This window comes from Lates calcarifer, linkage group LG2 (assembly GCF_001640805.2).
Source record: "Lates calcarifer isolate ASB-BC8 linkage group LG2, TLL_Latcal_v3, whole genome shotgun sequence".
In the NCBI taxonomy this organism is placed as follows: Eukaryota; Metazoa; Chordata; class Actinopteri; family Centropomidae; genus Lates; species Lates calcarifer.
In genome coordinates this window covers 26,493,802-26,518,016 of record NC_066834.1, presented here as the reverse complement: position 1 = coordinate 26,518,016, position 24,215 = coordinate 26,493,802, and the positions used below count along the sequence as shown (strand labels likewise).

Genomic DNA, 24,215 nt, shown 5'->3' with positions numbered 1-24,215 from the left:
TTTAGGGTCCGAGCTAAAAGCACAAAGGAGTGCGCTGGGGGCGTCTGCGGCGCGCACTGCTGCCCTGTGACCACATCAATCACCACACTATGTTAAACCTCTATAGCAGGCTACAGGTACAGGGAGGCCTACACAAGGCAAACTTAAGTGCATACCTGAATATTAATGTGGGTGTGATTGGCTACTTTTTTGGAGCTATCGGCGGCCAATTAAAGGATTGTCTTACCCAATTAAGACAATGCTTTTTATTGGGGGTGTTGAATCTGTATTTAAAGTCTAAATGAAATAAAACACATTATCTTTTTAAATCTCTTTTATCCTTTTGTAGAAATCATTACCAGCCAAGTGGTCCTTAACCGCTCTGGCCGCATTCCTGACACCCCGGCCCGGGCCACCTGTTGCAGGGTGTGTTTGGCTTTTTAAAAACGTCTCCAAGCGGGCGGAGCTTCGCCGAGGAGACGCAGCCTGTGTGATTACAGCAGCACCGTGAACGCCATCTGTTCCGCTGTGCTTCCGTGAAACCCGACTCCAGTGTAAGTATATTTACTGTACACAAAATTAGACCCTTGCAGCCCTGAATTTACTGCTGTCAAGCTGTGCACCGTTGTCGAGGGATTGTCAAATGACATTTTACGTTTACTGAGCTTAAATCTGCGAGCGCGGACAGACAGGCGATTATCGGTACTCCATATTACCATATGATTAACAGATATCTAATAATAACACGGACACATTTTGTCATGAGGAGGTAATATGGAGCAAAAGGGAACAGATTAACCAATGCACGAGCACTCTGTCACAGTGAAATAGCTTATATGATACAGTCCAAGATGACGATTTAATATAAGCTTATTTGAAAGCGTTGGGCTGTAGTATTGTCCAGAGTTGGTGAATGAGCCTGTACTGATTTACAGGTGAACAGGTTACAAAGTCTGCAGTGTTTTCACGACAGTGATCGTGGCTGACCTTTAATTTGGAGTATTTAACAGACGCTTAGGTCGCTGGAGCCAATCACAAGAGGAGATGCCTCTCACGTCATCGCGTTCAAGAAGTTTCTGCAGTTAACGTTTTAACGGTTGATCGAATTTACACATGAAGCCATTTTTTTTAACAGTAAAACACCGATGAAATTTACACATCTGTGATAAATTTTCTAAAAACTAGTCTTTTATCTTTATGCTTAGCGAGTAGAGGAGGAAGTAGGCGGTTCTTTACACCAGCTGCTCTGCCATTGGTTTTAACTGCTTTCACATTATGGTTTAAATGTCTGGCGGTGGTACCAGACCTAGAGCTGTGTATTACAGCAGCTGGTGTTTACTAGAGCCTTGTTTAAGCTTATAGAGCGATGTAGAAGATATTATATCATCTGTATCATAGACTTGTTACGCGTGTGTACAACGCTAGCTTTTGGTAGAGTTTTTGAGACTTTGCGCTCTTTTGTTAGATTGTGCTTTGAAAGGGGACACAATGGTGACCAAGAGGATCCGCTCGGAGTACATGAAGAAATTCAAAGACCCCAAATGGGAGACCTACACTAAGTGCTATGAAGAAATGCTGAAGTACAGGCTGACCCGCAGGCTGCTGGAGCACACACACAACCCCTGGTTCTGGAGCGGCTCAGACAGTGATTCAGACTCAGGAGGCAGGAGTCCCCCTCATCCCAATAGGAACCAGGTACGGTCTGAGACCACCAGGGACAGGACAGCGGCTGAGCAGGGGGAGTGTGAGGGGGCGAGGACAGACAGAGAACAGGAGCGGCAGACCAGAACCACTGGACCTGTTCCCAGGCTTCCCCTTCAAGAGGAGGAGACTGCTCAGTCTGCAGGTAAACATGAAATATATGACTGAAAAGAATGTAAAACACAGTGGACTGGGATGTGTGCATGTTACTCTACAATATGTCACTCATTCCTCAGACACACAACTAAACGGTACCAGAGACACAAGAGCACCAGAGGAAGAGAGAGAGGAGCAGAGAGCCAGCAGCAGAGGCAGTAAGCAATCACCAGTTCCCCACAGAGAGCGAGACCAAGGTAATGTGGAGTAGAAAACTATGGTATCCTGTGTCTTGCAGTGTCCATCAGATTTGTACGTCAGCCCAGACACTGGGTGGTAATATATCAAAGTCTGTAACAGACAATAGGGTGATAACACTGAGCGTAGAGTCTTTGCTCCCCCTTTTGGAGAGGGAAAGCAAAAGATAATTTCATTTTTAATAGTAATAATAATTTCAGTCCTTTCAGTGACCAAAACAGTATTGCATCATAAATAAAAGTTTGTGTCATGCTAATGTATGTTATGTTAGCCAGTATAGTGTAAATTGTGCAATCAGAGTGAATTGACCGTCCTACCATAATGGTTCAAAAATGTATATATCATCCTCATCATTGGATTGCTTAATTGCCTGCAGATACTTTGCACACGTTTCTGTTCCTGGTATTTTAGCACACCTTAAACTGTTTTGTCTTTCTGCTAGTAGAGAGAGACACTGGACGACACCGTCAGCAGCAGAGCAAACCCTCCAAATCCTCCAAACAAACTTGGCGCTCTCAGCGAGTCAGACCTGCACCATCACGTCAGCCCAGGGAGGACAGTAAGGAGAGAAGACACCCTTTTGCCCTGTACGGTTCAGGGGAGAGGGATGCAGACATTGCGGGCAGGAAGACACACAACGTTGGCCCTGCAGCTTCGACTAATGAGGTGATCTCTCTATATTCTGTGTGTGACAAGCTGTGTGGTGATAGAGCACAAGTGTCGACAGGAACTGACATCTGTGTTGATTCTCCTGGTAGATCCATGAGTCGGCTCTACGTGCTAAGACGAGGCGGGAGGTGGCGCGTCAGGTCCAGACAGAGAGAACTGAGCGCCGCAGGGCTAAGTCTGCTGACCTGGACAAGGCCAGGAAGCTGGTTCAACCGGAGTTCAACCCCTGGCTCACTGAGTACATGCGCTGCTTCTCTGCTCGCTCCCGATAGGACATGGATACAGACACACACACACATGCACACACATAGGCACAAACACACTGCAGAAATAGTTAAATCAGGATGATGATTCTAGACAAAAATAAGAAAGTAAAGTAAAGCCATTATTGCCTATCACCTCTGAGGTTTGATGTAGAATAGAGTGTGAGGTTGACTGAGTCATACAAAGGCTCCTGAATGTGAATCACTCTGACATTCAGGATTAAAGTGACAAAACCTTGGACATTAAAATTCACAGTGTGGCTTACTGGACCAGGAGTTCACTATCATGGTTTTATATAAATCCGTTTTAATATTTGCAACAGGCATTTTACAGGGTGGAAGAGACTCTTGAAAGAAACTATTTTAAATGTTAAATAGTAGATAAGTCTACTGTATACAGATATTTAGATGAGAATGAAGAGTCTAAAATACATTTTACAGCCATACTTTGATGCAGTCCCTTTAAATACACACTGTATAAAATGTGTCCATATTTTTATACATGGATATCAAACCATAGTGGACTCACATGGGGAGAGTAAAGGCACATGGCACATGTATGAGCAGATTCAGTGATCAGTGATTGTGAGATAAAATGAGACCATGAACATGGAGAATGTCCATTACAGCTTATAGCGTTTACACATACAAACAAAGCCAAACATATAAGAAAATGGTTTGTATTCTATGATATTGTGTTAAGCACAGTAAGATGGTTTAATCAACTGAGAGTTTTTCTGGATTTATGCAGCTTCTGATGTGGATAGGCATTTTCTTATTTGTGCTGAGTATTAAGTTGGTTGACATACAGAAATATGTCTGTTTTAAAGGTTTTTAACTTTGTGCTGTGAACTGGTTTTTGTAGATTTAACGGTAGATTGATCTTTGTTGACTTGGTGATAGACTGTAAATCACTCACACACTGTACTGAGAGTCAGACTCTGTAACGTGACAGTTGCACTACTTCACAAGCTCATTAACACTTTTATGTGTTACTGACTTAAAATTCATGAAAACATTTGTTTGTTCTTGTGTTAAGGTGCACATGATCCACCAACCTGGTGCTAACACAGACTGAAAATAGATATATGAAACCTTTAAAGCCATTGAGAGGCCTCTGAACAGTGTGTGCAGTATTGTGGATACTGCATTCTTTCTTTTGTACAATTATTGCTTGTGTGATTGTTTTGATCAGAAAAAACACAGCTAATATACTGTAGGTTCTCACAATAATGGACAGTTTAAGCTGAATTTCTTAATTGTAATTGTTAGTGCTTTAAAGCCAAAAGTGGAACCAAAACAAAGATGGATGTAAGGTCAAAGTCTAAATTACCTCCAATTAGAAATGCTATTATAAATATAGTGGGTATACATGGGAACATATTGCTCATTTACTGCTTACTAGTTTAAGTACACAGTACAGTACACTCTTTAAAGCATGACCAAATCAAATAGCACTTTGATCATTAGTCACCTTTCTTAAATAATATTTGTACAGAACACCTTCCTAACTACTTAGGTTTTCATGTAATTCATTCATCTTTTGAGTCTCTGTATGTATGTGATTGTGTTGTACATCAGACAGTTATTTGTTCTTAAATAACAAGATTTTTAATGGATCTTTTCATGACTGCTGAGACCGTGAGAAATCTGATCCCACATACGGTAATCATGGTGACGTCAGCTCTGTGCCATAAAAGTTTGTTTTTCCTTTGTAACTACAGTTATTGATGTTTTATGAATATTGTGCAGAAACAAGATGAGAGGGCAGGAGGCCTGCAGGCTTTTATCAGGTTTAAAAATCTTTTCTTTTTGCAACTTTGAGTTCAGTATTACATTACTTGCTTTATTCTGTCATGATCTAGTTTTTCAGTGTTTTCGAGTTATACTGCAGGATAGTTCAGACAATAGATGTAAAATTGTGTGCAATATCTTTCTTATTATACTTAACAACTGCATTCGAGCCAGTGTGTTTTTTTTTTTTAGATGTGAACATTGACAATCTCAGCAAACAGGAGTGAAACAATATGGGGATTAAGTAATTTCTAATTTACTTTAGTACTTAGTTAAGGAGACCAAACTTTATAACTGAGATCCTATTTATATTGTAGTTTTGATGAAGAGATATTATACTATTGTTTTCTAGTTTTACGATGTATGGGAGAGATACATTGAGCCTGAAAATTCTTGTGAAGACTAGGCTAGTGAAGAGGAATTAGGAGATTATGATCAATAAAGTACCAGAGTTGCTAAAGTTTCAAAGTGTAGTCTGGTTTTAGTGAAGAGGAAAGGAGAGAGTCAGATTTAACTCATGAGTTTTAAAATAGAATTCATTTACCAATGACATAATGTTAACAACTATAATACTGTAAAACTGCATAATTCTAATTCTGTACATGTTTGTGTTTACAGATCAGGCTTTTAACAGACTGTATGAACATAATTAAAATGACAACTGTTGAGGTTAAATGGTGTGGTGCAAAGCTTTTAATAAATCACTTTCCCACCTGAGTGTCTCTACCACATTACATTATTCTCAACACTTCAGATTAAATCTCTTTAAAGAACATTTAAAATCAATAATGTAATAAAGCATCTTAACAAATGGTGGTGTAGACCTATTTCTCACTTTGGCATATTCTCATTTCCCAGTGGCTCAGAGCACAAAATCATGCATTTACTCTACATACTTTGTGTGTTAATCTAATTTTATCTGTGAATTCTTCATTTTGCTGTCCATTAGAATTGAAAAAAAAAAAACCTTCAATACTCAGTCTTACAATAGCCTGTCTTTCTTAGCAAACAGATAATGGAATAGAATAAATAAAATGGAAATTTTCCTTTCATAGAAAATGGCTTTTTTCAAGTCCATGATTTCAAGAAAAATCTGCCTTTCAAAGACGCTGGTTCACCTGTAGTCATTTTTATTTTAAAAACATATGCTTTTATCATACACAATAAATTAAAAATCCATGATATTCCTTATGACGAGAGAAAAACAGACAAACATAAATAAAAACAAAGGACTGGATGACATAAACACAAGACAGCAACCTGACGTGGAGCAGCCGAAACCACCATCAGATCAAACGTGTGAGGATATTCTAATCTGAAATGTTTCTACAGTTTGAAGTGTGCTTAATTTAAAAGTTTAATGCATAATGTTTGGAGGGCAAAAATGTAAAAAAAAAAAAAAAAAAAAAAAAAGAGAAAACATGACATAAATGATACATTGTTGTAATGCTTGAACACACCTATACAAAACACACCTCTAAATCACAATCTTCAAAAAATGTATGTGTTAGTGTTTTCTGTTGAGAGCTTCATGTGGCTGAACTGTTCCAAAGTTCAAAACGAGAGACATAAAGTATCTTTGGAGACAAATAAAAATCAAGCACACATCAGATAACTTCACACCATTGCTAAATGCATTCAGTTAGTATTTACCAACAGCTGGCAGCAGTCAGTCAGGTATTCATGTAAACAGGCAACATTTACTGTTTAAGTGTAATAGATCAGTCAAAAGTCATAACTGAACTCCTTTGGACAAAGAAGTGTGTTACACTGTCATGTAACGGTGAGTGTTGAATGTGCCGTTGTGAATTATAAGAAGACTTGTAACTTTTCACAGTACGGATGATTTAAATAAACTAGAACAGAAAACCAAACATCTGTTCAGGTTGCCACTCTGTTTTTTTCTGTAAATCTATGAGCTTGAACAAAGATAAAACAGCAATTTCCACATAAAAGTGTTAGTCCCTAATGTAATCCACATCAGCTTGTCCCATTTACAAATAAACATAATCGCTGCAAACAGTACTGCCCGTACATACTGCTTACAAGATGCCAGTGTATTGTAGCTTAACATGATAAAAATACAGTGGTGCATGAACCCGATGCTGGATATGATATCTACTTTAATATACATACAATATCTCTTCATAATGAAATACTCTGATATTCTGTTTGAGAAAACATGCGTCAATCTCTATATACAGAAACACTGTACAGTGTGACAGAAGCTGCAGGGGGACAGGAGGACAGACTTAGAGAAGCAGAGAGCCGTGTAAAGAGACAGGCAGGCAGGCAGATGGGATGAAATGATGGGATGAAAAAAACTGCAGATGGAGATGGAGGGTATCAGGGGTGGTAATGAGATAAAGTGTAACTTGGCCACTGAGGTGCCAGGGGTCAGTTTACTGGGAGAGAAAGTATGCAAGAGGGGAGTGAAACTGGCAAACAGGGAGTTCAAATGTAGACTGTGTTTAAAACAGGTGAGCAGGAAGTTAACAGGCAGTCAGAGTGAAGGATGGAGAAAGAGAAGTACTGTAGTAGGGAGGGGGAAATAGTTAAAGGAACAATTCAACAACTTGGTAAATGTGTTTTCTTGCTAAGAATTAGATGAGAAAACCAATGCTTCATGTCTGTGGAACTGGAGCCAGGTGGTGACTGGCTCAGCTTAATGTGAGGACTAGAAGTCATGGGAAATGGCTAGCGTAGCTTGCTCCACCTGCCAACATCTTTAAAGCTAACCGATTCACTTGTTTTGTGTTCTCATTTGTTTCCAACACAAATTTTCAAAAATGTAGACTATTCCTTAAAGGGGTATAATGGAGAGACAACAATATAATACAGAAAGGTGGGAGGAAAGCAGGTGTGAGGTGTGAGGGCAGATCAGGAGAGAGGTGAAAGGTTGGAGAAAGAAAGAGAGAGAGGGAGGAGTTACGTGTCAGTGATTTACATCCTGATTGGAGGGCCAGGGAGGGTTTGGTCCAATCGTGAAGCAGGCTGTTGGAGGTGGGTGGTCTCTGGTTACCTTGGATATACTCAGAGGACTGAGGGGGAGGGGGCGTGGCTCTCTGCAGGTGCAGCCATGACGACAAAGGTTCTGAAGGTTCTCAAGGTTCCGTGCAAAGGTCGAAGATCAAAGGTCAGGGAGGAGTCACCAGCACCACAACCTTTACCCAGCACTTTCTGGGTCCTCCATGGCTGTTCTTCTCCTGGTCTTCACAAGCCTGTCTGAAACACACTAAACACACACACACGGATAAATAAAACACACTCTCCACTGCCAGTTTATTAGGTACACCTAGACCCCTGCAGCAAACAGACATTAGAAAGTCAGCTTTTCTTCAAATGATTACATCACTTGTAATTTCTAAAAAAATAAGAAAAATGTAAACAGTAATGTTGCATGTGAAAAAGTCAGTGGCACAGGAAAATGGATTCCATAAAATATCAGAAAATTCTGGATGCAAATGTCCAGCAGTCAGTCAAGGGCCTGGCTCCTACTACAGGACAAGGATCTAAGGCAGACCTCAAAGAATCACAAGCTGAGGCTTTTCTAACAGCCACACTCACAGTCCCCCTGATCTGAACATCACTGAAAATCTGTGGGCAGATCTCAAATATGCTGTGTGTGCAAGAGCCTAAAAATAACTCTGAACTGGTGGATAGTGTCATCCCAACTGTGATCTGCAGCAAGAGCGGGTGAAAAATCTTAAACCAACAATAGAGGTGTTTCAGTTATTTTGCCGACCTCCATGGATATAAATGGGGTGGACAAAATGTGCGTGACACAGCTGTAAGCAGCAACGTTGGGGGAATAGGCAAAGGTACAACAACAGTTTGGACTTAATAACCTAGACCTAATAAGCAACTCTGATCATTATTGGGGGAAGAATTATAGAGGCATAACCAACTTTCTGTTTCTAAGCAAAAGGCTGATTGAATTAATATAATGTACATGAAGTCTCATTAAAGGACAGGTCTATATTTTTTGATTGTCAACAAATAACATAAAAAGACCACAACAAACAATTAACTGGTCTGACTAACAAGTATTACAAAGCCTGATACAGCTTAGTCCTCTCATAGAGCTCCATTTTGTGTCTTCAAGTGTTAAAAACACACAGTTGCATTGGGTGACATTTCTTCATTATAAAAACATGACAACTGTACTTTATCTTCCGTCAATCCCACATACTGCTGGTGAAGTGAAGCTGAAAATAGTCCCCCCCCCTCCAAAAAAAAACTTTTCACTCCAGTTTGAGCAAAGTTTGCTTAAAATGACATGAAAACACACATTTATTATCATTCACCGGGCTGAAGGAGCTGGAAAGCATTAAGAGAAAACTGACTCGTTGTTGTTGGTGTTTTCATGGTATTTGTCGACACTACCAAAAGTATACAATATTTCCATTCCTGTCATTTAAGTCATGAGTAAATTGTTTCAAATGTATTAATGACTAAACTAAAAATGCCCTTACAATCCCCTCTGCTCTCAATCAGAATTCAGATGGTGGAAGTTTGTAAATCACAACGTGAGTGACAGGAGTGCAGACAACAGAGAAAGAGCAGCTCAGTGCGGCAGATGCACGGAGCTGAGAGCAGTGAGCAGAATGTCAAGTGGTCTCTGACGCTCATGTCATCATCCTATAATGCACACGCAGTGCAAATACACTCACCTTGTCTGTGTACGCTACAAGACACGTCCACTAGCAGCCACACTCCTGGGTGCCCTGCGGCTGAGCACGACGAGGAGAACGGAGCTGTCGTAACGCGGCGTCCCCATACTGGATACCTGACCCCATCCTCTCTGGATCCAGCTCTCCTGAAAATGAGAGATGAAATATGCGAGGAGTCAGGAGTTTTGTGAGCTCATCTGGTCTACACTGATTTCCACTTTCCTCATGTGACTGTATTTCTGTCCATCTTGTAGAGGCTCTCCTGGAATAATGCTCCAGATAGAAGTGGGGTTGTTGTTTGGGACTTCTAAGTGATGGTTTCTGACTTTAAGTCTAAAAAATGAACCATGAGAACTGGGATAGGATAAGGAGGGATTTAGAGTCTGGGGTTTGCAGTTACAGGGGAGGACCAGCGATCCTACCTGACTCTATTTTGTTGAGGATTTTCCGAGCGCACTGGACAAAAGCCTCTTCAACGTTCTCCCCTGTTAGGGCACTGGTCTCCAGGAACATCAGCTCTGACACACATACACACAGACAAATCATCATATCCCTTAAGTCCTCATGCCACATATACCACAAATGGACACAAAACACATATAACGTGCAGAATCATCATAGTAATCATCACATATATTCCACTAAAGCTGGGTTCAATTGCAGATACCACTGGTTCTTACATTATTTTGGTACTTTGTAGTCTTAACAATACAATCGTTTTCTAACAATAAGTCAAGCTGAAATGAATAAATTAAGGGTTTGTGGAGAAGGAACCAATAAACAGTCATAAACTGCTGATCCTACCGTTCTCCTGGGCGAAGCGTGAAGCCTCCAGGAACGTGACCTCTCTGTCAGTGTCCAAGTCCTTCTTGTTTCCACACAGGATGATGACGATGTTCTGACTGGCCAGCATCCTGGCATCGCTCAACCATGTGGTCAGAGCATTGTATGTCTCTCGGCTTCAGTGCAGACGGAGACAAAGGGACCAAAAGAAGACAAACAGGTTACATTTTAGAGAGAAGAGGGGGAGCCGACTAAAGAGACATAACAGAGGACCTGAAATCATGTTCTGTGATTGGCTGTTTTACCTGGTGATATCATAGACCAGCAGGGCTCCTGCTGCTCCCCTGTAGTAACTTCTAGTCACAGACCTGACACAGACACATACATAAATAGACACAGTCAAGACAGATAATACTATATGTGCTGTCACCTTAAGGAGCTAAGTTTGGATTAACCCCATGGTTCCCAAACATCTTCAATCACTGCTCCCTTGCAAACACAAAACACTTTGTGTCACCCTGTTTTTAAAGGCATGAAATTAACAATGCTTCTGTTACAGCACTTATTGCAGTGCAGCAAATTAATTGAACATTGAACCTGAACATTTATTTGCCATTTTTCCATACCTGAACCTTTCTTGTCCTGCAGTGTCCCAAATCTGCAGTTTGACCATTTTGTTCACCACGCTGATGATCTTCGAGCCAAATTCCACTCCAATTGTGTGGTTGGATTCATCCTTGACTGGAAAACAAAATAAAACATGGAATCATACCATTATTATTAAATAACTACTAAGGACCAGAGGTGTATCTCATCAGTAAAAAACTGCACTGTGCAAGAGAATAAATATCATCTGGAAACACACTGTTGTCTCTGAACCACACTAAAAAAAAAAGCAAATCCAATTTTCACATGTTAACAGGCCTTGATTACTCATGAACAGTGGAAGTACTGATTTTGTTGTGTTTACTGTTTTATAGCCTACAGTGCAGTGTGAGTTACTACTGAAGCTTTAAGCATTTGCCTGAAAATGTCTAGAATAATAAATTATGTGTTGCATCTTCTTGACTTACATCTCTTCTCTATGAACTGGTGCAGCAGACAGGATTTGCCTGTCCCAGCATTCCCAATGACCAGGAATTTGAACAGGAAATCTGAGGAGGGAACACAGAAATAAGGATATATACATGCACAACAAACACAACCATGACTTTCAAAACAAATCTGATACATTAGCTGGGCCAATGTGACTGGACAACACTACCTTATCACAATTAATAATTAATAATCATACCAGGTGATAGATTTTAAAAAACTGCAGTACAGAAATGTAGAAAATGATACTGTTATTTAAAAAAAAAAAAAAACCTCAATATGCTCTGCTCCATACATATCTTGATCACAATTCTTTAATAACCATATAAGGTGTCCTTAATTAAAATCCTCCATCTGTGGGATGGAGGAATGAGAGTTCACCCACGAATAAACACTTAACAATGACATACATGGATGGTGGTGGTAGTGGGACAGTGCAGTAGTGTCCCAGCTGCTCAGCAATTCAAAATCACTGATCATCCTAATGTGAAATGGTTATACTAGGACAGCAACCCCTAACAAACGATTGTTGACATCTTAATGGCTGTCCCCTATTCCCTCTGTATTGTGTGTAGGTTACAGGATGTACAGCTCAGTCAGATATTTATACTAGCTCCATCATCCCCAGGTGCCAGCTTCCTGTCCGTCCCGCTGACCTCTGTGGGGATTTGAGACCGTATAAAGTCGATACATTTTGTCTACTCGGCCACAGTAAACTCTACTGAATAACCTCTGTGGATCTGCTTACGCTGACATTGCATTTTTAAGGCCAACAGCCTCCACTAACGGCTCGGTTAGCCTGTCAGCTATCTGTTTACGGTGAGAAAAACCTCTCTCGGCACACCTGCCTCATCCCCATCTGAGGCTACGGGAAGATAGTATTGGTGGACACTTGTCCAAACAGCCTCCTTACCGTAAGACTCCGACATCGCCAGTGTGGCGGTTTGACAGTGAAAGGGAGGGAAGGGAGAAATAGAAGTTGACGGATGGTAAGCTAGCCAAGTAAAGGAAAATAGTCTTGTTGATGATTTCCGCGGATTCCAGCAGATTTTCCCTTCCGACTTCCCGTACGTGGTTTGCCGTTTCAAAATAAAAGTCACACCAGTGAACAGAACAGTGTAATTTAAAAAGACTGCCGCACGGCGGCGCTGTTTAACCACCTAGAAAAATTTGGACCTCTTTATTTATCAAAATTTTATTTAGATCGGTCTATATACGCTTTGCTTTAAAATACTAATCAAACTGAAAGAATATAATTATTGTTAATAAAATATAATCACACGTAAGATGTAGCCAGAGAAACGGCAATTCCTAACATACACTCCAGCCCAGAAGATGGCGGTTATGCAGCCAAACGTTTGCCAACCGCCACTAAACTTCACAAGAAGAAGAAAACGAAGAAATAGCTACTGAGCTATCTCAGCAGTAGGTTTTATTTAGCGTAACATGGCTGCTGTGCTCCCCGTCAGACCACCCTGCGATAGCAACCCCGCTACTCCTGGAGCACAATCCATAAAGGTGACATTTACACTCCGTTAAAACACGAACCACTAACATCTGTATTCCCAGAGCTCTGCGCAGTCGGTTGTTGAGCTAACAGCTAGCTGGCTGTCCAACGGCTGCGGTAATCATTTGCTAGCCGCATTAGCATCACTCCTTTGTTTCCAGCCGTAATGAATGATTACTTAGCTTGATTGGGGTGGTTTGTGTCTCCCTGTTGCGTTTAGAAACAGAAACCCGTGTTCGTATTAGAATATCCAAGTCATAAACAGTCTAACACGTGAGTAGTTTGACTGCGACTGCACTTTTCTGTGCCCTTTCTCTCTCTTAGTCACTACTTTGGCAACTATGCATGTAAACTCATGCTTTTTGTTTTGGTTTGACACAAATCAACGTGTCTTTATTGTTTGTCAAGAACTACAAATCCTCCCTCACGAACAATTAGAATTTTAATGTAGCCTAATTTTGTTTTAATAGGGGCCACTTTACAGACAGGAACAGTAAGCTCTAAAACGAAACACTTTTAGACTTATTTGAGCACATGAATCTAGACTACATAATTGATAATAGGTTTTCCAGTACCTCCCAGCAGAGGAAGGTGACTTTGAAGGTGCAGATGTACATTTTAGACGTGACAATGTGGTCTGAAGCCTTTGGTGCAGTGAAGTTAAGATTTGAGGTGACTGATGCTGGTTGTAGGTCAGAAGCATGAGGATGTTTTAAAACACCACTGAGCCATATTTTTTGTGAAGTACTGAGGAAAGTTTGTCAGCTTAAATCAACAAGATGGACTACAACAGCAACATTATCCTGGCAGTTTTAATAAACTGCATCTGTGAACTTGCCTCATATGCAAAAATGAAAATTAGAAGTGCTTGCATCGCTGTATACATGTTGTTAACACCACATTATATCATTCTCAAAAATTAAAATAGTACCTTTCATCTGCAGGAGGATGTAACAGAAGAGGAGTCCAATGATGGCAGCCAGCCTCCTAAAAGACGGAGGATGGGTTCAGGGGACAGCTCTCGAAGCTGTGACACCTCTAGCCAAGAGCTTGGGTAGGTTGGCTTGGTGTTGACATGAAATAGTAACTTGCAGTGTGCTCTCCAAATTTCCAGCATTTTTTTCTAATCAGATTATTTCCAAAATGTTCTCAAGGTTTTGGTGTTATTATATTACATATTTTCATGTTCAGTTGTTTTGGTGTATTTGCTAAAAGTCAGACATGTTTTATCTTAATGACTTTCTTAATATATAAATACTTTACCGCTAGTCAAGTCAGTCAAGTTAATTTTATTTATATAGCTCAATCACTCAAATCACAAATTTGCCTTAAGGGACATTACAATCTGTGCAACACCCTGAAACACACAGTATTGTAAATTACATATCAGTATAACAAAAGTTGCTGTGATAATTTTCCTGTTTTACAAATTTATACTAACTAAAGACATGTTGAACAGAAGTAAATCACAGTTTTAGTGGTTAACTTTACTATTATGGGTAATGTTAGTAAAATGAACATGTATTGGTTTAAACTAAACTGTGCTTCTCCCACCTTGTCCTTCCAGCCCAACATATTTCCCAGCAGAGAACCTGACAGAGTACAAATGGCCACCAGATGACACAGGAGAGTATTACATGCTGCAGGAGCAGGTCAGCGAGTACCTGGGAGTCACGTCATTCAAGCGGAAGTACCCTGGTAAGAACAGGAGAAAAATGTTAAAAGCATTCAGTCTGTTTATTATTTACTGATCCAGTTTATTTGAATTTGATGGATTATGATACTGGTGTGAAATCAGGACATGTCTGAAGACATAATTATACTATATTATAGTAGTGTATGCCATATTCTATATTAATATGCTTTGTGCTGTGTACAATTATGAAAAGCAGCCACTCCAGAAATAATACTTGTAAATGTGTGAGTATAGACACTGAGAAAGAGTGAACTGGTCTCACTGTTATGCCTCTGTAGTCATGTGTTGTCTTCTGTGATTCTGTTATAATGCTAATGTTGTCCTCACGCACATTCTGATGTTGTTGTTTTTGCCCCTCTGTAGATATGGAGAGGAGAGACTTGTCCCACAAAGAGAAGCTTTACCTGCGTGAACAGAATGTCATCACTGAAACACAGTGCACTCTGGGTACGAACCAGATCCCACAACTGTAGTGAAACACAGTTAATTTCACTTCACTGCACAACACTGAAGCATTTTATGATGAACCTTATTCACGTGATCTACTGTGAATAACATTTGGTCATTCAAGTGTTTTTTTTTTTTTGTTTTTTGTTTTGTTTTTTTTTTTGTTTCCAGGTCTGACAGCTTTGCGGAGTGACGAGGTGATAGATCTGATGATAAAGGAGTATCCCACCAAACACTCTGAGTATTCAGTCATACTGCAGGAACGAGAGCGACAGAGGATAGCTAAAGAGTACTCTGTAAGTACACAAACAATAGAGATATGCTGTAGAACTTAGGGCTGATGAGTACTGTGGCAATATATTTTACAGTATTCACCACATATGTCTTTCTCTGTTGTCTTTTCATAGCAAATGCAGCAGCAGAATCCTCAGAGGGTGGAGGCCAGTAAGGTTCCTGAGTACATTAAGAAGGCAGCAAAAAAAGCTGCAGAGTTCAACAGTAACTTCAACAGGGAGCGTATGGAAGAGAGGAGAGCTTACTTTGACCTCCAGACGCATGTAAGTACAACCTGGGATATGGGTGGTCTGTGATTTTGCGGGGATATGTTAAAGAGCCAACAATGTAGCATTGGAATGAGAATTGCTGAGAGGCATTGTGCTTTGTGTTTTCTCTCAGATTATCCAGGTGCCTCAGGGCAGGTTCAAGGTGCTGGCTCCAGAGCTGACCAGGACGGGGCCCTACCCTGTGGCTCTTATACCAGGACAGTTCCAAGACTACTACAAAAGGTACACCACACACTTAGTCGAATGCTTTTGCCTACAGTTGGCCTCTTTTATATTTAAGGTAACTGATTCAAAACTTGTGGTTATCCTTTCCAAAGTAAAATAGTGTTTTCTCAATAGGCTCTCAGGCTGTGTTATCTATGCCTCTGATGTATCATTCTGTTGTGCTTAACAGGTACTCTCCCAATGAGCTGCGATACCTGCCACTGAACACAGCTCTGTTTGAACCTCCACTGGACCCAGAACTCCCTGCGCTGGACTCAGAGCCCGACTCTGATGATGCTGAGGATGGCAAAGATGAGAAAAAGAACAAGAATTCATCTGTAAGACATTAGGCTGCCGCTCTAGTAGCTGCTGGATCTGTTACAGCTCACTCATCCATCATTAACCTCAGCTATACTTGACTTATGTTTTTACATTGAAATATAGGAGCGTATATTACTCTTAAGCCCCATGTCCATCACTCTTTCTTCCCCCTCTTCTGTTCTTCTACAGGACAGTTCTTCAGGCAACACATCAGATGTGGAGAGCCAGGAGGGAGGAGGTGGACAAAAGTCCAAGGCCAAAGACAGGACGTCCACCCCGGGCAAGGACGGCAGCCAGCGCCACTCAGCCTCCCACAAAGCCACCCCAGGGTACAAGGTAGAGGACAAAACCACCTGAACTCTTCTCCAACAACAGCAGCAGCACTTTTCTACCCCCTCCTCCTCTTTCTACTACTACCACTCCCTTACTCCATCCATCCCGCCACCCCTCCCTAGCTTTCTTCACTTTGTTCTCCGGCTTCTACAGTTTGTCAGCATTTCAGCTGGGATAACCTGGTTCATACAGACACACATACACATACACACAGACACACACACATACTGGGGGTCCTGTCTTCAGTTTTTGTTTTTATGATTTCCGCTGGGCTTTTTTTTTCTCCTCTTCGTACCAGACTGTGAGCAATAAGAACATTTTAAAGGAACAGTTCACTTGTTTCTTTTTCACTGCACTTTCACTTTTTTGGTTTTTCAGCGAAGACAAAATTGAACTTTAAAAGTTTTCCCTTTTGAGTGTCTTCAATATACCTCTTGTCTGTCCTCACTTGTCAAAAAAAGATACTTCCAAGACAAGTAAGTGGATGTTTTTGGCTGCTAGTTTTCCTTTTTCATTTTTGAAAAGTCTTTTTGTTACTCTTATTATAGAAAATATAAACCACATACATTTTGTGGTTGCTTTTAAAGTAGTTGATGTTAACACTAGAGAATTTTAACATTTATATCTGAAGTGTAGAATGCACTTAACCTTAATGTTTAAAGTGTGTATTGGTATGATAATATGCTTTGTTTATACACCATGTGATGTACTGTTAATCTTTTAAGAAGTATCAGACAGCTGTTTGACATGGGCCTTACCTGTCCCTGAGAGATGAGGACTTGCTGACCTTGTTCACACTGTTGCTGAGCTGAGCTAGAAGTAGTCTGCATGCTATCTGTCTGGATTTGGACAAGCCCCACATCAGTGTGTATCTGTCTTTAATACCCAGTCATGGCATATCTTTGGTAGTCCTTTTAAATGTATGTCTTGAATTTCACCTAAATGTCTGAGGCACTATAGATGGGCAAGTAGTATTATATGATTTTACCACTTGCTCCCTACAGCCTGCTGTGCTATGCACTTTGATTTTTGTTTATTTTTCAAACCCTCAGCCCTGCAGACACCTAAAAAAAAATGCAGGTTTATTACAGTTAATAATAGTGTAATGGACCTGGGTCAGTCCAGTTGAGTTCAGCTCAGCTCTGTGGTGTGGGCATGGTCCTTTTCTAGTGTCTGTTTGCCAGTTACCAGTTTCAGTGTGCTTAAGTTTGATTTAACTTAACTTTGACTTGATCTCCTTTCATCAGATCATTTTGCATATACTTTTCAGCCCACAGACATGGCATGTTGTGTAGCCAGAAATAACTAGAATTAGTCAGTGACCTGATAATCCCTGTACTGTATGCGATGACTATAAAAGGACCTATAGATGTAATAACTTTCAGGCATTCCTTATTGGAAAAAAAAGCAGTATACAGAGGTCAGGTATGATTTTGAAACTGGTAAATCTGCCAAAGTAAAATGCGGGTAGAGTTGAAATGTGCCAGTCCTATTCTCAGTGGTAGATTTTTCATATATTTTCCCAGTAGAAGAAAAGAACTACTGATTTCTAATAACTCCACAAAACATGTGACAGGAAAACTTTCAGTCAGTGATGCAGACTGCTAGCTGATTAACGTTACTTCGCTCTGGTCTGGCTACCATCTACAGTATGTACAGTGGTTAATGGTGACCTCATGATCGGTGAAAACTCTCTAAAACTTTTGAGCAGTGTGGTGTTTCACAAACAGCTTGTGAATAAAAACTAATTATGAACAACAACGATGGAATTAGATTGACTAATTGCCTCTACAGCAGTGTTTTTTTTTCAGATGTGATACATGTTGCATGTTACATACATGTCAAATCCATGTTGCACCGTTACCATGACATGTTTGGGTTAATGAAGTGAATCTGAGTTGCTATGAAAGCTGTGGCTCCACATTCTTTCTTTTGCACAGACAGGACAAAGCGTCCACTGTGTGGTGCAGTTTCATGCAGTAATATAACATTAATTACATAAACATCAACTGCAGCAGATTATATTGACTGTCAGTGTTTTTGTCATTGAATCTGGGAATCATACAACTCTAAGTTTAGCCAAGAATGAGTGGTCCTAGTTTGATCGTCACAAGGATCTCACTTTTGCTATATTATGTCTTAAGTGCTCAAGTTAAAGGCAAGTGGATTTCCTTTAGGGTTCCTTGAAGACGTTTCACCTCTCATCCAAAAGTCTTCCTCAGTTCTCAAGACTGAACCGAACGGAAGAAGCCTTTCAGATGAGAGGTGAAGCGTCTTCAAGGAACCCTAAAAGAAGTCCACTTGTCTTTAACTTTAGTACTTAAGACAGCCCTGGCCTGGATGACTGAGAACATATTGTGTCAGACATTGAATTTGATTAGCCCCATGAGTCATGAGGTTGAGCAGAGTTCACTTTGCTGGATACTGTACATTCAGTCCAGGCAGGAGTGTGAGGCACAACTCACAGGTTAACATTTGTAGCAATGTAGCATTTGTAGCTCATCACTTACATTATATATAGTATTGACAGTAGAGACATAATTACTTAGATATCAGTAAAAGTAAAATCAAGATGTTTATACAATGATGATCCACTGATCTAACATTAGACAGTATAAAATTTCCATTCAATTATCCTTCTGTGTGTTTGCCTCTTTGTTTGAAATTATACATGATGTTTAAAGTTTTTTTTCTTCATGTGCATAAAACGCAGTGTTTCTTGTCCGAGTTTAGTTAATTTAGAATAAAACATACTCAAACTAGCTGGATTCAGCCTCATGAATTGCTCATTGTCAGTTTTACTGTGTGGATGTTTCCACTGAGGAGATGTTTTGACTGTGCAGCCATGAAGCAAACAAGTGATGGCTGGGCACGGCTTGTAATGTCAGTGTTTCATGTGCCCACAGACACATTGTTACAGTTGTGTTGTCAGTTCATGATAGCATACAGACAATATGGATAAACCCCATACTAATGATTTCAGTAATCCAGTCAGGCCAAATCTATGAACAGCTGATCTTTAAAGGAGAATTGGTGGTGAAATATGTAGTGAAAATGTGCACGAGCAGTTCAGGGGACTGTGTCCAGCTCATCCTTTTCCTTCTCTTTCCTGCTGCTGTCTTTCTCCTTGTTTGGTTCTCTGCTTTGTTTCTTGGTTTTTGTCGTAATTGCTAAACATTGTCCTTTATTGACCCCTATTTTTTTCCTTATTATTTTCTGAACAGGGTGACATTTTAATGAAGGATGTCTCGCTATATCTTAAGGCGTTAGAAGTAACTTGGATAAGACGCAGGCTAGTCAGAAAAACATGCTTTACTCATGAATAGCAGGAAAACAAAATGATTTTGTAATATGAGTACAGTTTGTTTAGTTTTTTTTTTCGAGGGTGCTATTGTGTCCTGATAATCGCCTTAACAAAAGCTCATCTTCATGCATAGATACTGTTGAACAGATTTCATTGACTGGCTTAAAGTTTGAGTCAAAAAGTTCATTTTAATTGAGTCGAGTATAAAAGCTGCTCCAGTCTCACTATAAATTTGTCTTGTTTAAACTTCCTTGTTTTTCTATATATACTTTAAACAGTGAAGATTATCTATTCATATTTTCTAGTGATCTAAAACTGTTCTATGGCTTCCTGTAGAGACATTTTTCAACAGTTCCTCATTATTACCTGTGTGACATCCTGACTGAAATGTCCCCGAGCCTCCTTACCTTCCTGCTCTGGTTCTTACCTCTTTGTCCTCTGTTAAAGTCAGTGTGCTCAATAGAAAGCAACTCTTCAGATGTCCATATTTATATAGTACTGGGAAATAAAATGTTCTAACTCATAGAGAGGGCAGAAATAGAGCATTGAACACCCTTACAGGGTTATAGAAGAAAACACTGCAGGATCCTCAAAGTCATTCTCCTGCCACCACTTGACCAAAGTGAAAATACATCTGCCATAGATTTCAGATGCCACGTCTGTTAGACACCATACACCTTTCTTGTATTTGTACCCTGAGATATATTTTAATCTCTTTATACAATGTCATCAAACTTAGTTGAACAGCAGCTTTGATACCAGGTGATGTAGTTTGTGTTTTAAGTGTATAAACTAGTCAACATATAATTCATGTAGTTCCCTCATTAATCAAGAGAAAGTGGCCTCTTTGTTTTTTCTCCAGACATGAAATATTTGTTGAACTACTTCATTGTCCATGACTACAGGATACCCATGTATGAGTGGTTTTTATAGCATTATTCTGCCCTTGCAGCCTAAGGTCATTCCCAATGCTATATGTGGCATTTGCCAGAAGGGTAAAGAGGCCAACAAGAAAGGCAAGCCAGAGGCTCTCATTCACTGCTCCCAATGTGATAACAGTGGTAAGTTCACACACTTAATTTTAAAGGACTGTTTCCTGCCTTTTTGTTGTAATGTATTTTTTTCCTTTATAGTTCTCATCAGCAAAATGTAACCACTTCTAAAGCTAATTCTGTTCATATTTTGTGCAGATTATGTTAAGTTAGAATCACAGGTGCTGAATGTCCGATTTATATTTTCAGGAAAATATTTATACTGCCTTATGTTGACATTTAGACAGTAAAGCTTGTGTAATTAAAATTTACTTTTCAAATGATTAACAATGACAACAACTACAAACACATGTAGTTCAAACAAATGTTAGTACATTTATTTATCTGAAGGCTTTTTCAAATATGTGGGAGATTTGAGATTTTATTTATTTTCATCAGACAGACCTAAAATATTGCAAATGCTTGCCAGTCAAAAAAACCAAAAACAAAATTCAATTCTAGATGTCTCTTTATAATGATTTTGAGCTTTTCTGAAGCAACAGGATGATATATTCACATGTTGTGTGGTTGTAAATAGGTGGGCCTGTTCACATTATGTCTGTTTTTATGTCTTTGTGTTTGCTTGCCTGTGTGTGTCTGTGCATGTGTTGTGTATTTATTTCTATCTTTGTGTGTGTGTGTGTGTGTGTGTGTGTGTGTCTCTGGCTCCTGCTTCTGTGCATGTGTCTCCGTGTCCGTAAACTTCAGGCCACCCGTCCTGCTTGGACATGAGCGAAGAGCTAGTGGGTGTGATCCAGACGTACCGCTGGCAGTGTATGGAGTGTAAGACCTGCACCGTGTGCCAGCAGCCGCACCACGAGGACGAGATGATGTTCTGTGACAAATGTGACAGAGGATACCACACGTTCTGCGTGGGCATGGACTCCATACCTAATGGTGAGTGAATAGACAAACATACAGTACATAGTATGTTGGGCTCCCTGTGATTAAATAACAAACACCATGAGCAAAAACAGACTTGTACACACATAATTTCCATTATATGATTCACTTAGTTTGCTTGCTTTTAAAAAATGTTTTCCTGTTACCAGTCGTCTCTTTCATAGTAATTAATCAAGTCTCTCCGTCTGCTCAGGTCTTTGGGTATGTGAACTGTGCGACAAAGATTTTAGCACACCGAAGAAGAAGGGAGGAGCCAAAACACCCAAGAAGTCTAAGTCAGCTCATAAATGATCAGTGGCATCTTAAAGCGAAACACCTTGATTCAACTCTACACAAACGCACATTCATTCAGTCATTTGTAGAAGCTGTAAAACCAGATCATTGTTTTTCTTAATGACTTTGAGGTTCAGATTGTTATCCAACAAATAAACAAACAGTATAACTCTGCTACCAAATGCCAACAATCAGACATCAGATCCCATCCTGCTGTTGCTCTTAATTGATTGACAGGCCTTTTAAAACAGAGACTAACACTAGAAAACTAACATAATTAATATTAATATGTTAAGATTATATCAATGTTAATATAAAATTCATATTTTGTGTGAAAGCTCTGATGGTAACAGTAGGGCGGGCCTATAATTTGAATTCTCATTTCCCATCTTCCAGCAAAACTTAAATCATGTGTATGATTATACCTCAAACGTATGTGCTCAAAAACCCCAGGTTAGGCATTAACTTTAGCATAGCAACTCTGTTCTGTAATATTAGAGACTGACTGAACCTCACACTCCATACATAAATAATATTACAACTAAATTGAATCCATCCACATGTGCTGCACTAAATCCTGCGAACTGCTAACCACTAACAGTATCAGTACGTTCCTACGTCATTAAACCAGCAACTCTTGGTGTTTCATAACTTTCCTGCAATGATAAGCTGTTTGATGGGAAATTGTTTCAGTTGAACAAATGGTGCTTTTGATCCTGTACTGCTGAAACAATCAGGGTTAACAAGAGCTTGCTGATATAATTCAGTTTCTTTCACAACATTTTTGTATGTTTTTGTATCTTATAAACTACAGTTTAATAAACTTTTATTTAACGAGGCAGGCCAGTGAAGAGCAACCATATTTAAACTAAGTCTCACGTAATGACTTGGTGCTTGTGATCCTGTGTAATGGACTGTAATAGACACTGGCTGTGGTAGACCTCATGGCTGCAGCAGTTTTCAGGTATTTATGTGTGAGTCTTGTTTATCAAAAGAAAGTTTGTCAACCCTTCACTGTTGATTATTGTACAAAAATGTAACCACTTGTTGTAATTACTCAGAATTGTAATTGAATTGGCATCCGTGAGTTACGATTATTCAACTGATGTTTTTGCAGTCATCTTAAAAGAAGTTGTTTTTGTTAGTTTTTTTGAAAATTTTTTTATACATCTATTTTGTACTGTCCTGCAGTGAGCAGGTTGTTTAGGGAATATTTGTTGCTAATAATGTCATAGCCACTGAATTCTGAAGTGTGTTTTTTTCAATAAAAGCTACTTTAAAAAGACTCATTCATTCATAAATTCTTGTGTGCCCAACTAATGGAATCCCAGTCTGTTTGGTCATTTACTGAATGAAATAGTATTTTTATTTATTTATTTTAATTTTAATAAGAGGCATAGGCGCCTAACTGTACCTCTTTGCCAGTGCTCGGGCTGAGAGTGTAGGAACTGTAGAGATGAACAGAGCCTGCCTACCACATATAGTGTTAATGTTTAATTCTGTGTAACTGTCTATGAGGTTTAAATTAATGAACCTTTAAATGATAATTCAGTGTGAAAACACAGTACTGGGACAGAACACTCTACAGTACACTGAAAAGGTAGATTAATATTGGCTATACACCATGAATATGAATTTTAAATAAGATGAACTGCTGCTGTGTTTGAGCCTTTAATGGTCCTTGAATGTATGAAGGTATTGAATTATTTTTGCCGTCCAAAAGCTTTGGTGCATTCAGGTGTTTTTCAGATAATTGAATTGATCTGGTCACACAGACCAGCACCTGGAAAATCATTATTTGGCTTATATTATTAGTGTTGGACAGAGAACCCTATTGAATTGTAGCCTAGTGGACTGAGTTTGTCACTGTACGTCTTCCACGTGTTATAAATAAAGTTTGGTTTAAAAATACACCTAGTGTATGTGCAGTCAGATTCTCTAAAAACCACGGTTCTCTTTTCCTTATCAGTCCTCTTTCTTATCTTTCCTTGACTTCATGACGTTTTCCATCGTGGTCAAAGAAAAGTGTTTTGAAAGGACATTTTTTTTTGACTATTCGACCGCAGCCTGGGATTTACAGAGTCTTACCTTGTTATTGGATTCATTTTCTTTTCATTCTTTTTAAACCATTGCATTGTGTGCATTGTATAATATGTTGCTGAAATTAATGACAAATTGTCAGATTTTCTGTGGGTTTTTTAAATTAACAATAAAGTGATGATCAGGGAATAAAATACTGTATGTATATGTGGAAGCATTTGCATCTATGTAACTGTGCACTTATCTGTGTGTGCCTTTTTCCTACAGTTTTACAGTAACTTT

At 39.5% G+C, this 24,215-nt stretch overlaps 3 protein-coding genes across 6 annotated transcripts; 2 read left to right on the top strand and 1 right to left on the bottom strand.

Moving 5' to 3' along the window:
• Window positions 1-444: 444 nt before the first annotated feature.
• ccsapb (centriole, cilia and spindle-associated protein b) lies at window positions 445-6,180 on the top strand. Of its 3 annotated transcripts, none has more exons than XM_018666697.2 (5): window positions 445-533; window positions 1,445-1,825; window positions 1,917-2,033; window positions 2,477-2,700; window positions 2,793-6,180. In XM_018666697.2, the coding sequence occupies exons 2-5, from the start codon at window positions 1,468-1,470 to the stop codon at window positions 2,973-2,975; spliced, it is 882 nt and encodes a 293-aa protein (XP_018522213.1). In that variant the 5' UTR covers window positions 445-533; window positions 1,445-1,467; the 3' UTR covers window positions 2,976-6,180. The 3 variants fall into 3 exon arrangements, with proteins under 3 accessions (XP_018522213.1, XP_018522214.1, XP_018522215.1); XM_018666698.2 differs by having other exon boundaries at window positions 457-533; window positions 1,460-1,825; XM_018666699.2 differs by lacking the exon at window positions 445-533 and having other exon boundaries at window positions 1,052-1,825; window positions 2,480-2,700.
• On the bottom strand, window positions 5,870-12,405 carry rab4a (RAB4a, member RAS oncogene family). Its single transcript, XM_018666702.2, has 8 exons — window positions 12,225-12,405; window positions 11,290-11,370; window positions 10,843-10,957; window positions 10,522-10,584; window positions 10,238-10,392; window positions 9,856-9,951; window positions 9,434-9,579; window positions 5,870-7,995 (listed from the first exon to the last, which is right to left on the bottom strand). Exons 1-7 carry the CDS (start codon window positions 12,238-12,240, stop codon window positions 9,464-9,466), a joined length of 642 nt encoding a protein of 213 aa, XP_018522218.1. The 5' UTR covers window positions 12,241-12,405; the 3' UTR covers window positions 5,870-7,995; window positions 9,434-9,463.
• Window positions 12,406-12,475: 70 nt separating this feature from the next.
• On the top strand, window positions 12,476-23,178 carry phf10 (PHD finger protein 10). 2 transcript variants are annotated; one of them, XM_018666690.2, is made up of 12 exons: window positions 12,476-12,829; window positions 13,763-13,872; window positions 14,386-14,516; window positions 14,878-14,961; window positions 15,133-15,257; window positions 15,369-15,518; window positions 15,637-15,746; window positions 15,919-16,066; window positions 16,239-16,385; window positions 20,639-20,747; window positions 21,426-21,614; window positions 21,814-23,178. In XM_018666690.2, the coding sequence occupies exons 1-12, from the start codon at window positions 12,758-12,760 to the stop codon at window positions 21,909-21,911; spliced, it is 1,473 nt and encodes a 490-aa protein (XP_018522206.1). In that variant the 5' UTR covers window positions 12,476-12,757; the 3' UTR covers window positions 21,912-23,178. The 2 variants fall into 2 exon arrangements, with proteins under 2 accessions (XP_018522206.1, XP_018522207.1); XM_018666691.2 differs by lacking the exon at window positions 12,476-12,829 and adding an exon at window positions 12,885-13,091.
• Window positions 23,179-24,215: the final 1,037 nt, after the last annotated feature.

What these genes read in the sequence shown, in the direction of transcription:
- ccsapb (XM_018666697.2), top strand. Translation starts at nt 1,468, where the DNA reads ATGGTGACCAAGAGGATCCGCTCGGAGTACATGAAGAAATTCAAAGAC. An exon ending in GGAGACTGCTCAGTCTGCAG is followed by an intron (nt 1,826 to 1,916) that starts GTAAACATGAAA and finishes CTCATTCCTCAG; the next exon opens with ACACACAACTAAACGGTACC. An exon ending in CCACAGAGAGCGAGACCAAG is followed by an intron (nt 2,034 to 2,476) that starts GTAATGTGGAGT and finishes TCTTTCTGCTAG; the next exon opens with TAGAGAGAGACACTGGACGA.
- phf10 (XM_018666690.2), top strand. Translation starts at nt 12,758, where the DNA reads ATGGCTGCTGTGCTCCCCGTCAGACCACCCTGCGATAGCAACCCCGCT. An exon ending in CTGGAGCACAATCCATAAAG is followed by an intron (nt 12,830 to 13,762) that starts GTGACATTTACA and finishes TTTCATCTGCAG; the next exon opens with GAGGATGTAACAGAAGAGGA. An exon ending in ATTCAAGCGGAAGTACCCTG is followed by an intron (nt 14,517 to 14,877) that starts GTAAGAACAGGA and finishes GCCCCTCTGTAG; the next exon opens with ATATGGAGAGGAGAGACTTG.
- rab4a (XM_018666702.2), bottom strand. An exon ending in CCAGTTCATAGAGAAGAGAT is followed by an intron (nt 10,958 to 11,289) that starts GTAAGTCAAGAA and finishes TTTGTTTTCCAG; the next exon opens with TCAAGGATGAATCCAACCAC. An exon ending in CTGGTCTATGATATCACCAG is followed by an intron (nt 10,393 to 10,521) that starts GTAAAACAGCCA and finishes TCTGCACTGAAG; the next exon opens with CCGAGAGACATACAATGCTC.